Source organism: Dunckerocampus dactyliophorus, chromosome 14, assembly GCF_027744805.1.
Source record: "Dunckerocampus dactyliophorus isolate RoL2022-P2 chromosome 14, RoL_Ddac_1.1, whole genome shotgun sequence".
Classification (NCBI taxonomy): domain Eukaryota; kingdom Metazoa; phylum Chordata; class Actinopteri; order Syngnathiformes; family Syngnathidae; genus Dunckerocampus; species Dunckerocampus dactyliophorus.
Genome location: NC_072832.1, coordinates 13,928,097 through 13,941,366, shown reverse-complemented (window position 1 = coordinate 13,941,366; position 13,270 = coordinate 13,928,097). Strand labels below are relative to the sequence as shown.

The 13,270-nt window shown below is 43.2% G+C and overlaps 1 protein-coding gene across 3 annotated transcripts; it reads left to right on the top strand.

The window, feature by feature from the left end:
• The first annotated feature begins 329 nt into the window (after positions 1–329).
• Positions 330–13,266, top strand: tarbp1 (TAR (HIV-1) RNA binding protein 1). Of its 3 annotated transcripts, none has more exons than XM_054798509.1 (29): positions 330–1,319; positions 1,510–1,616; positions 1,702–1,765; positions 1,853–2,001; positions 2,111–2,163; positions 2,236–2,333; positions 2,399–2,534; positions 2,607–2,703; positions 2,908–2,997; positions 3,072–3,213; positions 3,288–3,536; positions 4,579–4,676; positions 4,747–4,884; positions 4,964–5,193; positions 6,638–6,875; positions 6,947–7,135; positions 7,212–7,399; positions 7,494–7,565; positions 7,929–8,040; positions 8,473–8,580; positions 8,659–8,808; positions 9,397–9,483; positions 9,558–9,763; positions 9,834–9,915; positions 9,995–10,160; positions 10,244–10,429; positions 10,523–10,647; positions 10,786–10,922; positions 12,281–13,266. In XM_054798509.1, exons 1-29 carry the CDS (start codon positions 431–433, stop codon positions 12,438–12,440), a joined length of 4,746 nt encoding a protein of 1,581 aa, XP_054654484.1. In that variant the 5' UTR covers positions 330–430; the 3' UTR covers positions 12,441–13,266. The 3 variants fall into 3 exon arrangements, with proteins under 3 accessions (XP_054654484.1, XP_054654483.1, XP_054654485.1); XM_054798508.1 differs by having other exon boundaries at positions 7,920–8,040; positions 12,281–13,265; XM_054798510.1 differs by lacking the exons at positions 6,638–6,875; positions 6,947–7,135 and having other exon boundaries at positions 7,331–7,399; positions 7,920–8,040.
• The last annotated feature ends 4 nt before the right edge of the window (positions 13,267–13,270 follow it).

Genomic DNA, 13,270 nt, shown 5'->3' with positions numbered 1-13,270 from the left:
TCTCTGACATTTTGAAACGGTCATTATTTTCTTTTTAAAGGCTTTTTAAAGGCTAAAGCTTTTTGATACAGCTCCTGTATCTAATTAGACTGAGTAGGTGTAAGTAATGTGGTAGATGTGTTGATTAAGTAGATTAAGTTGTTTAAATATACTGTTTTGAAGAATTCATACAGTTATTAACACGCAAACTGTCACAACATTCAGTAAACATTTGACTATTGTTTGTCTTATTGACTAAATACTGTACACCAGGGAGATTTGATGCCATATCACCGTCATATCATGTGGAAATCGCTCATCTCGCGATAGTTTAAAGTGACGTAGTGACGTTGGCGGAAGTTTATAATCAACTATGAGTGCATGAAACTTACGGCAGCTGTGAGAAAAGACTGTTGTAGATTATTTGTATCGTGGTCGTTTGTCTTCCACAATGAATTCAGTTTTAATGAACGCAGTATTGTCTGCTTCTCCTAACTACGAGCTTCTGTTTGAGTCTCTGTGCTGGCCGGCTGACGTGTGGCCAGAGACAGCGCGTGTTGAGGCGCTGACAGCTTTCCTCGAAGGACTGAAGGACATTTTCCTCCAATCAGAATGCAGTTTGTTGACACCCGCGAAAAGACAGTGTCTTCTAGAAAAGACAGAGTCTGTCATTTGGACGCATTGTCTGCCTCTACTCTCCAGAATATCAGCAGAAGCCGAGGGTTTGCGGTGTAGGTCTAGTATAGCTGCTCTATGTGGACTTGTGGCGGTCTGTGTCCGGTTGTGTGACCCTGCTGTGGCGGTCCGAGCAACCCAGGCTGTCTTGCCTTTGCTCCAACTGTCCGAGGAGGAGCTACCGGGTGTAGAAAGACTCAGTGTGGAGATTGCCAGTGATGTCATATCTGCCCTTCTACCTTCTTTAACAGCAGACGACCACCTCACATCAAGCATCTTGTCATGTGCCTTCTCAGGCTTGAGGACTCTTCCAGATGGGTTGCTTCCCCGGGTCACCATCCGGCTCTTGTTGGCTCTGCTGGGCTGTTGCAGTGATGCTGGGCTCAGCAGCCTCCTCCAGAAGATTCTAAATGAGCTGTGCACCTGGCATTCATCGGAGCGCACACCTGCAGTCACCGAGCGAACATTGCTGTGTTTGACCGCCCTGTCCGACCACCTGTTGGCTCCCGCCGAGCCAGACCCTCGTCCATACCTCTGGTTATGGTTGGTGGTTCAGGATGGACTGATCCACAGAGACTATGTGGTCCGTAAGAGAGCCTTGTACCTGCTCAAAAGGTGTGTGGCTTCATCACAGGAGCAGGGAGTGGACTGTCCTCTATCACAAGGTAAAATGGCCCAGGTTTGGATACAGTTTGACCCTGGAATGGAAATTTCCGTTGCCGACCTTTAGAGGTTCTGCTCTAATCTTTCATTGTGTACCCTTTTGGATACCTTGTGCTGGTCTACACGCAATGCAGAATTTAGATAGTTTGGCTGTGCTTAATTGGTGTGATTCACTTCTTTATGTCATTGAAGAGACTGGTGAGGAAGTCTTGTTCAAATGGACCCCCAAAAGCAGCAAGCTGCTTAGAGAGTTCTGGGAGGATTATGTGCTGGTGATGGAGACCTTAGAGGAAAATCAGGTCCACTCTGGTTGTTCATATAGGTCAAGGGTCATCACCATGGTAACCGTACTGACAGAAGGATGTGTTTCTTCTCCCTATGCAGGTCCATGTTGTTCGCCCAGTTCTGAACAGGATAGACACACTCGTTCAAACAACCGCAAAAGAAGGTGTTTACATAAATCGGTGGAAACTAGCCTGGGAGTTAATGATAATAATAGGCATCTTCTCTTTATGTCCTGTTTTTTTTTTTTTAGGTCAGGACCTCTTCCATCCTTCCTGGCTGCTGTGTGTGTACCAGCGGATGTTCCACAGTGAGAATAAAACCTTAATGAGAGCAGGGGTGTGTCACTTCTTGGAACTTCAGGTTCTCCAACAGCCAGCCTTTGCTTTGGCTTTCTCTCAGGTAAAGGTCAATGCATGCCTCACATTCATATGCTTCATTTATTGTGTGTTTTGTTTTTGTTTTCTTTTTTTTTTTTTTTAAAGGGTAAATGGTCTGATTTGCTCCACAGTTTATCGTCTGCCCCTTTATGGACATCTTGTCAGAAATGTCGCTCTACTGCAAGTGAGGGTCTAAAATCACCAAGAAGTATGTTTAAAGCACTGGGTTATAATGAACTATTTTACTTTTTTGCAGGGCGCCAGGCCAGAGTGTTGGAGAATGTCCCGAGCTAGCAATTAAACTCCAAATCTTTTTGAAGAACTTCTTTAGCAGCTTGCCAGCAGGGGACAGAGGTGCAAGAACTTAATTAAGATTTGGCTCAGTAGTATTTTGTTTTGTTAATGTGTGTGTCTTTTAGGATGTGTGTTGCTGCAAATGATACAGCGGCTGGGCTGTAAGCATTGGTGTGCAGTGCCCCTCTTCTTCATATCTCAGGCCCTGTCCAAACTTGCACCAAACCCAATACTGGGGATAGACGGACTGATTGCCCTGAGGTTAGGACCACGTTATGAATGATTACTACTTTTATGTTAGTGTTAGTGTGCTCACTGTGGTGTGACACACAGGGAGGTTCTATGTTGCACCATGATTACACATCAAGTCCTCCTGAGAGGTGCTGCCCAGTGCTTCTTACTGAAGAGTGCCCTCTGTCTCATCGATGTGGTAAGACAAACATATTGTGTACAACTTTGCATGTGTTTTACTTCCTAAAGAAAAAACATTACACTTCCAAAAATGTCAATCAAATCAAAGAACCTTTGGGAGGACCAACTACATAAAATGAGATCTTTCTAAATGTAAGATGTTTCAAAAGATGTCCACCTTTAATGATAGAAATAGAGCTGGCACATAAATTTGTACTTTCAGAGGATGGTGACCTTAGATGATGTCTTTAGCTTCCTGGCAAATTTCCGGGCAGATGAGTCGCTTTGTCGAGGGACGGATCTTTGGAATGAGGTATGAGACCTAGCATTTGCTGGAGACTCGCAGCAGTTTATCCAAAAGTGTATAATACTGTTTTTGTGGTGCAGGTCTGTATCTGGCTCTCAAGCAACGAGGGCAGCTTCAAACCTATGCCAATTGTTTCAGACAGTGCTGTCTCAAGCAAGGACACCGTAAAAGCCTACATTCAAGGCAGAATACACGACTTTCTAAGAGTTCCAGCATGCACAGGTAATCCCGGAAGGAATCTAAACTGTTGAAAGTCTTTCCTTTTTTGCATTTGAATGACCTGGCACGGTCTGTAGGTCAGACGGAAGGCTTACCTGACCCCAAAGAGGCAGACAAGTTGGCCAGGTCCATTCTGCTTTGCGCTGACATGGAGAGGATTCAGCCTGGAGCAGATATTGCCGACAACCTTCAGCTGTTATTGTCTCCTCTGCTGGAGACGCTGAGCCGGGTTAGCACCAATATTTACCTACCTCTGAGGAAGAGTGACAAGAGTTTGCAGCTAGTTCTACGACTGCTACAACTCAGAGGAACTCCAAAAGAATGTGGTTTGTATTTATAATGGATTTAAACAAATGTTAGACATTGTGGAAAAATGCATTGTGTGGTGCAGTTACATACAGGTGGATGTCAATAAACAAAGGTTATGAGTTCTCTTCAGACTAAGAGACCTATTCAAGGCTCAGGAATTTTTTGTAGTTCATTTGATGTTTAGATTGCTCACCAGTAGTTTACAATATTGACGTTTTAGGCAATTTTTCAAATTCTACAAGATACTGATTGTTTTTTTTTATTAGTTGTACTCATCAAAATAATAAGACTTTAAGAAATACATTCTTGAAATCTTTGTGTGTCATGTGAATCTATAGAAATTAAAAGTTTCACACTTGGAGTTGAACTAGTGAACTAAATTAACTTTTCAAATATATTCTAATTTATTAAGATGCAGCTGTATATAACGTACACAATGAAATACAGTTTTCACACTGGCATACATATTAATGTAACAATATGTTTACTATGGTGGCTGTAGTTAGTGATATACATACTGCATACTGCATCATACTCAGGGCTATTTCTAATATTTTAGTTATCCGTCACCTCATACAAAAGAAAGAAGGTAGACCGAGATGCAAATGGATTGATAACATCACCACATAGAACAATACATGCTGTCAAGATGGCAAGGGAACAGCTGAAAACCAGTGCTACTGGCAAACAAAATCCTAATGATGTAATTTCAAAACTGCATTATTTTTGTCAAGACAGAATTTTTTATGTGTTAGAGCTCATTAGGTTGTTGCAGGTATAGTTAATGGTGTGGCAATAAGTGTATTTTGTATGATTTATTAATTTCATCTGCGCAATAAATTTCATTCTAAACCCCTCAACTCGAACGATCATAATCAACCACTGGTTGACTTTCAGAAATGGTGATAATGTCATTCAATGCATTTTACTGTATCTCATGGAAATGCGTATCATTCCTTAAAATGTCAGATTTTTCAGTTTGGAAAAGAAATACTTCCAGATAAAAGCTAATGAGAGACTTGGTGTCACCTCAGATAATTCTCACTCGTCTTTTTGCAGTGGATGATGTGACTGCTGCTTTGAAGAGGCTCATTTTTCAACACGCAGATCCAATCCAGGAGTTCATCATGAGGCGGTTGTGTGGAGAGATGCAGGAGGTAAACAACAAAATCACTCAACAATCCTTGTCGATGGATACTTTGATGAGGATGCCACTGTGTGTTGCAGTTGTTTGATGTGGAGCGGGCAGAGCTGTATTTGTGCGTCCTGAAGCAGCATGCTATCCACAGTTCTAAATTTCAACAAGCTTCCTTCCCTAAACTCATCAAGTATAGCCTTAGCATCCTGCAAGAACCAAGCCAACAGGTTGGAACCAGCATTCTGGGATGGATTTAACTTACAACACTGTTTGGCTGCTAAGTTATTGTCTTCCTCCTCCTGGTAGATTCCCTCTGTGGCAAGCCAGGTAGCTAAAGCAATTGCTATGGCGTCTCTTGCCATGGTATGTCTCCTAATTGAGCAGCAAGCAATTGACATGGAGTCCGACACCTTTAATCTTCTGAAACAACTGAACGAGCACTTCAACAAGGCAGCGCCATCTTCCTGGCAAAGTCAGTCACCTCTGGGGTGCTTCAGTGAATGCCTACCGAAACCTCACATAGCAGTCAGCTCAAGGTCAGTGACGTTCTGAAAATGTTGTCCAACACCAAAGTTAACTGCCTTTTCTATTAAAGTGATAAAGTGTTTTAAAGCCGTATGTTTGAGACAATCCGGTGAAGGGAGGGGCACACTGGTGTGCTGCTGACCTCGACTCGAGATGTTGTGGACGGTGGAAGGAATACTTTAAAGACCTCCTCAATCCTGGGGACTCCATAGTGGGCTGTCCTATCTCTCGGGCTGAGGTTGCCAAGGTGGTCCAGGGGATCCTCTGTGGTAGGGCCTCGGGGGTGGATGGGACCCGTCCAGAGTTCCTTAGGGCCCTGGATCCTTTGCGGCTGTCTTGGTGGACACAATTTTGGAGCATTGCTTGGATATTGAAGGCGGTGCCTCCGGGTTGGCAGACCTGGGTGGTGGTCCCTCTTTTTCAGGAGGGCCACCGGTGTGTTCCAACTATCGTGGTATCACACTCCTCAGCCTTCCTGGTCAGGATTATTTAGGGGTTCTGGAGAGGAGGGTCTGAATCAGTTGAATCTGGGATTCAGGAGGAGCAGTGTGGTTTCTGTCTTGGTTGTGGAACTGTGGACCAAATCTACACTCTCGGTCGGGTCCTTGAGGGTGCATGGGATTTTGTCCAACGAGTCTACATGTGTTTTGTGGACTTGGAAAAGGCATTCACCTGTGTTCCTTCAGGAATCGTGGGGAATGCAGCGCAAGTATGGGGTACTGGACCACCTAATTCAGGCGGTACACTTCCTGCCTGTATGACCGGTGTCAAAGTTTGGTCCGCATTGCCAGCAGTAAGTCGGACACATTTCCAGTGAGTGTTGGACTCCGCCAGGGCTGCCCTTTGTCACTGATTCTGTTCATTTCTTTTATGAAGAGAATTTCTAGGCGCAGCCAGGGCATTGAGGGAGGGTTGCAGGATTGGGTCTCTGCTTTTTGAAGATGGTGTGGTCCTGCTGGCTTCATTGGGCCCGTCATCTTCAGATCTCACTGGATCAAGTCCGAGTCCATGGTTCTGGCCTGCAAAAGGGTGGTGTGCCATCTCTTGGTCTTGGATGAGATCCTACCCCGAGTGGAGGAGATTAAGTACCTCGGGGTCTTGTTCCATCCTTCCCTCATTCGTGAACATGAGTTTGACAGCTGGATTGGTGAGGCGTCTACAGTGATGTGCACTTTGCATCAGTCTGTTGTGGTGAAGAGGGAGCTGAGCCAAAAAGGAAAGCTCTCAATTTACCTGTCGATGTGCATTCCTACACTCACCTATGGTCATGAGCTTTGGGTAATGACCAAAAAGACAGGTTAGCGGGTACAAGCGGGCATAATGGGTTTCCTCCATAGGGTGGTTGGGCTTTCCTTAGAGACAAGGTGAGAAGCACGAATCCAAGAATCCGCAACTTTACCTTAAATAAGCAGCAGAAGAAGATGGATGGATGGTAATAAAGTCATTCTTCCTCAGTGATGAGGGTGGGCCAGGTCCTCTCCTGCAAGACTGGGGACGCACAGCGGCCCAATTTATGCGGGACCAATGGATTTGCTTTAGCTTCCTGATAAAGACTGTTGGGATTCTGCCTGAACTCCATATAAACAAAGGGACTTTGGCGGCCGCCCTGAGCTGCAGTGTGGAGGCTCTGGCTCTGCTGCCCAGTGACTTGGTGCTGCCAGTGCTAGCCTTCATGGAGACTGTGCTCCCACAAGTAAGGCTTCAAGTGCAATACGTTTGACAGGAGGAGGTGTTTGGTATTAAAGTATGTTAATATTATCCCAGTTGGTGCAAGAGGAGGAGGCCCTCTGTGTGGAGGCCTTGAGTCAGAGCTGGGAGCTGGTGCACGGGCTCAGCACTAACGCCCATGACTTCTGGCCTGCCCTCAAAGGCTTCATTTCGTTGGCCTTCCACCAAAGACTCCTGCTGCTCACAGATCGTCAGGCCCCTGCGCTGACAGTAGCCGTGAAGCAGGTGATCACAAAGTCCCATGAGAGTTTTCACTTGAAACAGATTTGTTAAATAATGCAAGTGTGGTGTTCTTGCATAGATTGCAACTGATCTCATGGAACTGTCCGAGTCCAAGAACGGTGTTTTTGGTGTCTTGTTGCAACACTGCTGTCACACATGGTTGCCTACTAGTGACCCAGATGACGACATCTTCTCCAGTGTTCTCAGACACATCAACATCCTATCTGAAGCCTGCATCTATGGCCCCGTGTTCAGGAGAGATCAGCGGTAACTGCAACTGACTTCCAGCGTTTTTTTTTTTGTTAGATTTTTTTTTAAATCAAAGCTTCATTAAACAGAAATAACTTGCTGTCTCCCAAAGGCTTGTTCAAGATGTGCAGACATATGTGGAACAACTTGGTGAAGGATGTGCTGCCAATACTGTGGTCGTCAGGTGAACTGCTGCCATTTTGTGATTCAGGATGGGCATGATAACTATTATTATTAAATTATTTAATTTTATCTGTTTTTGGAATATACATTTCAGTGAAGAAAAAAATGCTTGTTTTGCTATCTGAAATGTTAGTCCCTTAGCTCATTAGCCTCATTTGACCTTGGTTTAAACAATGAACAATACACCGAATACACTCGTCTATAGAGCAACAAATGTATTACAAAATGAAGGAGTAATTGACAATTGATTATTAAGAACATTTCTTTTAATTCACATTCTGAGTCTTGAGGCCACAGTGTAATTTTTAATATTGCCTGTAGATGTCACTGCTAAACTATTGCCTTTGTCTCCCAGTGACAACAGAGATGATCAGTTACCTCGCATGTATGCACTTGCTTTCCTCAGTCGCCTTGATCCTTCTAACCAGCTGCACGAAAGGCTGATGGAGCAGCTTGTTGTCACTCTCTTAGAAAAGGTAATTTACTCAAAACTCAGTTATAATGGGCACGGTATTGGTTGTGTTCACACCAACGTTTGAAAGACACTTTCACACAAATCACAGGTGATCAAAGGTGATTAACACCCCTGTTGGTTTTGTTCAACTAAATAAATAAACCAAGTCTAATATAGCAAGACAACTGTACTTATTGCCAGGTTGACAATCTTCACAAATAAAACAAATTGTTTTTCTGTTATCTATGTAACATTTCCCATCAGTTGAATCACACTTTAGACAAACACGTCATACAGTCAAAAATAAATAAATAAAGCAAATATAAATATTATACTGTTTTGGCCATGCCTGTATGGAATTCAACCGATTCAGCCTAATTTATACAGCCATGGCCAAAACCATTGCCATCTTTGGCATGCTTATATTGTATGTCCTGTAAAACCTTCTCTCCAGGACAAGAATATGTCAAAATCAGTGCGAATCTCTAGTAACTCCCTGCAGCATCGTGTGAAAAACAGAGTATGGCAAACACTGCTGCTTCTGCTACCCAAATTCAAAGAGGTAAGTCACTGACATCTCAGCAATCACAACTGAAACCAAGCAGGAAATAGCTACGTATGTGTTTGTTTGCCCATACAGGAGTTTGTTACCTCTCTACTGAACAGTGTTTTTGAGGCTGGCTTTTGCAGTAACCAGGCTTCAGTCAAGTACCTGATCGAGTGGATGATGATTCTGATCCTTTTTCATTATCCACAACACATAGACAGGTTTTGGGTTTGCTTCGATATGGTGAGCTCCAACACTTTTGATGCTTACCTGTATTCATTTAGTACAAAGCCCACTTTCCACTAGCTTTTTCCCTATTTCAATTATGAAAGATACATAGACATTTGAAAGATGGATAGATACAGTATGACATTTGCTGATTGTTTGTTGCTGTTGCTTGTTTGTTTCTGTTGCTTTGTTATTGCTGTTGCAATTGTTTTTGCTGGTGTTGTCTCTCTCCGTATTGTCCCTACACTCTCCCGTCTGTCTTCTTGTCTCTTCTTCTCTGTCCCCTCCTGCTCCGGTCTGGCCGCTCAACATCAAATCAAATCTCTAGAACAGGAGAAGAGTATCTTACACTTTTCCCTGGCAGAGAAAATCTGCTTAGCATGTAAGGGCATCTAGATTAACAATACTAGATCAACAATACTATCTGCCAGGACAGGACAAAAAAAAGGAAAGTTATGAAAGATACAAAAAATAACACATCTGTAGTTTGGATTGGCATTTGACAAAACTTGATTAATTGGGCAAAGTAATAACCAATCCCTATTTTGAGTATCAATATTAGTTGTGACTGTTGCATGTGGTAATTTTTGTGTTTTTGTGCAGAATCATGGAGGAACCAAAACGGGCATCTGCACATTTCTGGCAGTCCTGGTGCATTTTGCTGTCATCATTCCTAAACTTAAGGACCCAGTAAGACATCTTTAAACTGTCAGTTTTGTTCTTGAATCACTTCTCACTCCTCATAACATGGATTTGTTGTTAAGGATGTGCAGTTGGTCAAAGCGCTGGATGTCACTCTGCAGTGGTGTTTCCACCATAACTTCAGCGTGCGACTCTATGCCCTGCTGGCCTTGAAGCGGGTTTGGAGCTTGGTGGAGGTCCGAGGAAACGAGGCTGCTGATGGTCTGAGGGGGTTGTCCACTGTTGTGAAAGCCTGTCTGCACCAGACTGAGGCCTTGAAGAACACAGGGTGAGAAGACGGGTGCTTTTTCTAGCAAAAGCATCATTGTTAATGCTGAAACACATCTCCTAACTTTTAGGAATGCCAACAAGAACTGGACCAGGATTCAAGAGCACTTCTTCTTTGGTGCCTTTGATCCAATAAGGGATTACAGCATTGAGGTATGTGTGTGCAAAATTGTGCTTTAGTACCCATGCATGCAATAAACATAACATCACTTGAATGTTTCTTCTTTCCAAGACAATATTCTACACATTCCCCAGTCTGTCGGGGTTGGCTGATGATGAATGGATTCCACCCTGGAAGCTGGAGAAGCATTCATGCGTCTCTCAAACTCCTCCTTTGAAGAATGCTGCTCCTGATTTAAGCCAGCTCCAGCCTGGAGATTGGATCCAGCAGGACAAAAGTACAGTCCCAAATGCAACAATACCATCTAAGCTCATCCTTTTTAATATGATTTGTAATCACATTCAAAATGTTATCTCCCAGGTGAGGAGGACAAGGAGGAGCGCTGGGCTGAGGTGCAGAAGAAGATCACCCCCTGGAGGTTGGACATCCAGGAACAGGATCCTGATCTCCATTTGGTTCCACAACAGAGAGTTGCTCGCGTGGGCAAACACCACGGCGCCCTACTGGTCGTCGCCTCGCTGATTGACAAACCCACAAACTTAGGAGGTCATCACAGACACATTAACTGATGATAACCACATTAATACAGTGCACATCTAACATAACACCACTGAAATGTGCTTGTCTGCTTGGTTATAGGTCTGTGCAGGACATGTGAGATTTTCGGTGCCAGTGCATTGGCGCTGGATAACCTCCGCCACATCTCTGACAAACACTTTCAGTCCCTCAGTGTTTCATCTGAATTATGGCTTCCACTGCTGGAGGTGAGGCACATCACACTGTAGACTGACCATATTAGGTACACCTGCACTGTCACTGTGAGTGTTTGCATCACTCCTTGTCCACTGCTGTTGTGATCTATTCTGTTGTATGCATCTCTAAATTGAATGTTTGTTCATCAGGTGAAGCCGTTGGAACTGGCAGACTTCCTGCAGGTAAAAAAGAGCCAGGACTACTGCATTGTTGGAGTGGAGCAGACTGCCAATAGTCAGAGCCTTCAGGACTACCAGTTTCCTGAGAAGACACTGCTGCTTCTGGGGTATGGCACTGTATACTTTTTCTAAAGCCCAATTTCTACCAAGCAGTCTAATTGAGAGGGGCATCTATTCTTGCATTTGTTTGGTATACCGTACGTTATTAACGGTACCATTAATAACTAGATGACCACCTGTCAATGACTCTTTGTTGTCTAGTCGTTCTGTCTGTATCAACTTTACTGTATATTAAGTTTGTCTAAAATGTGTAAATTCAATATATACAGTATATCTGCAACACAGGCTAGATTAGGTAGAGTGAGGTTCCCCAGGTAGGCAAAGCAAGCATATGTTCCATATGTCCGGATCACTAATGATGTCGCTCTGATGATGCCACCTTGACCATTCCACACTTTTGTGAAATAAATTTAATCAATCTCGCCAAAAAGTCCATTAGCTGCATCACCTTTTTCACCATCACATTCCCCGTTGAAAGTGTCAGACAGATAAAATGTGTGAGCTGACTAGGCTGTTAAATCACATCTCACCTGTTCAGCTTGTGTTTCCCAGTGGGGCCTTCACCTTTGTGATCAAGCTCAAGTCAGGACATGCTGGGCTGTAATTGGCTCTCCCTCGGGATAGCAGTGCAGGAAATGTTGACAGCAGCAGGGACCTTTTATCGAATACAATGTTGGATGCACTTTTTCTTATCATTCAAGTGTCATCATTCAACTAGACTATTTTTGCTTATTTCCTTTGTAGCTCTGCAGCTTTCACTTTTATTTACATGTCCTGTTTTGTTCAGGTCATCCCCTAATTTGCAGACATATATGCACCCAATTGCACTCAAGATAGAGCTCATCAAATTGTCAGTTCTCATTACATTGTGCTCTCTGTAGCATCTCATTGCGCATTTACAGTCACTGATCACAACACCAGATACACCTGATAATTGAAAATTTTGTCACTAATTGCTGTTTGCTTTGGCTCACAAACCCTCATAGTAGATTTCACTAAAATATGATAAGAACTCTCATGAAGGTCTTGCGGCCATGAGTCGCCAGTTCCTAACTGTCAGCACTTCAGAGAATGGATTAACTTGGCACGTCTTAGTTATGGTTCTTTAATCAAATGAATGTACAGTATATCATCAAATGGAATGAAATGAAGTTTGAGTTTGATTGGTTTCATAGGTCAGTTATTGTCCAGAAAGTGCCAAAAGATGTTTAAAACCTTCTTGAATACATTCATTATTGTTTTATATTACTTTTGTATCATATCCCACGATGCTAAATGGAAAGTTTTTTTTTTTATTTATTCAACTTGAATTGAAAGGAATCATGTGTAGTACTTCAGTAAAATAACTTTGAGTCCTGATCTGTATACTGTACAATGATGCATGATTTTCTTTCTGTTCTCATAGCAATGAGCGAGAAGGCATCCCTGCCAACTTGCTCCAGCTGCTGGATGTGTGCGTGGAGATCCCCCAACAAGGGGTCATCCGCTCGCTCAACGTTCACGTGAGCGCCGCTCTGCTGATCTGGGAGTACACTCGGCAACACCTCACCTGCACCTCCAGTTAATTCAAGTCAAAACCTGACTGAAGAACAAAGCCACCCCTTTTGAGACCTGATTCTTAGCTGCTGGATCCTATCAAGTGTGGAAGTTACAGATTCTTAATGCCAAGATAAGCCCCGTTTGTTTGCATGCAGCCTTACAGACAGACATTTTTCTAGTGCCTTTTTATGAGATCAGCCCTGCCCATTGCATCTAACTATGCCACTGAGCATTATGTTGGAAAAATAAAGCCCATCTCTGTGCCTGCAGAGGAGGAGGAGGAGGAGGAGCATTACTGCAATTTTACTGTCTTCTCCAATGAGGCAATTACTTTTTGCTTCACAGGGACTTTAAAGAACAATGCAAAAAAATACCCCAAACTCTCAAGCATGAAGTCTTGACTTAATATTTCCATGTCGGCCAGTACCACTCAGTTTGGAAAAACTATGAAGATTAGCTTTCAATTAAAAAAATAAAAATAAAAAAAAAACAGATTAGAGTTGTGCTGAGCTGGTTGACACCAACAAAAGTCTAGAGTTTTGTGTGTGTATATAATGTTTTGAAACCTTTTATGTTGTGATTTTATATATATTTCAATGAAAATGTTTAAGTAAACACAGGTTGTGTTGAATCACGTGCGTTAACTAATTGGGCTTGACTAACAGACACAAAGATGTTTGAATGGTATCAAAGTGCTGGTGCTTCCCGCCCGTCATCCTTCCTTCCACTCCCCCATGGAGGCGGTTCATCTGGTCGCCCAGCTCACATGGGAACCAGATGGACTTCTTTCAGTCGTATTTTTCTTAATTTACAACTAACTGATTTTTATCACCCAGCGTGTGAGTGAAGAGTTTTT

Bases quoted from the DNA above. Each gene is read 5' to 3' on its own strand.
- tarbp1 (XM_054798508.1), top strand. From the start codon at position 431: ATGAATTCAGTTTTAATGAACGCAGTATTGTCTGCTTCTCCTAACTAC. The intron at 4,677-4,746 runs GTAAACAACAAA...TGTGTGTTGCAG, and splicing joins TGTGTGGAGAGATGCAGGAG to TTGTTTGATGTGGAGCGGGC. The intron at 9,916-9,994 runs GTATGTGTGTGC...CTTCTTTCCAAG, and splicing joins TAAGGGATTACAGCATTGAG to ACAATATTCTACACATTCCC.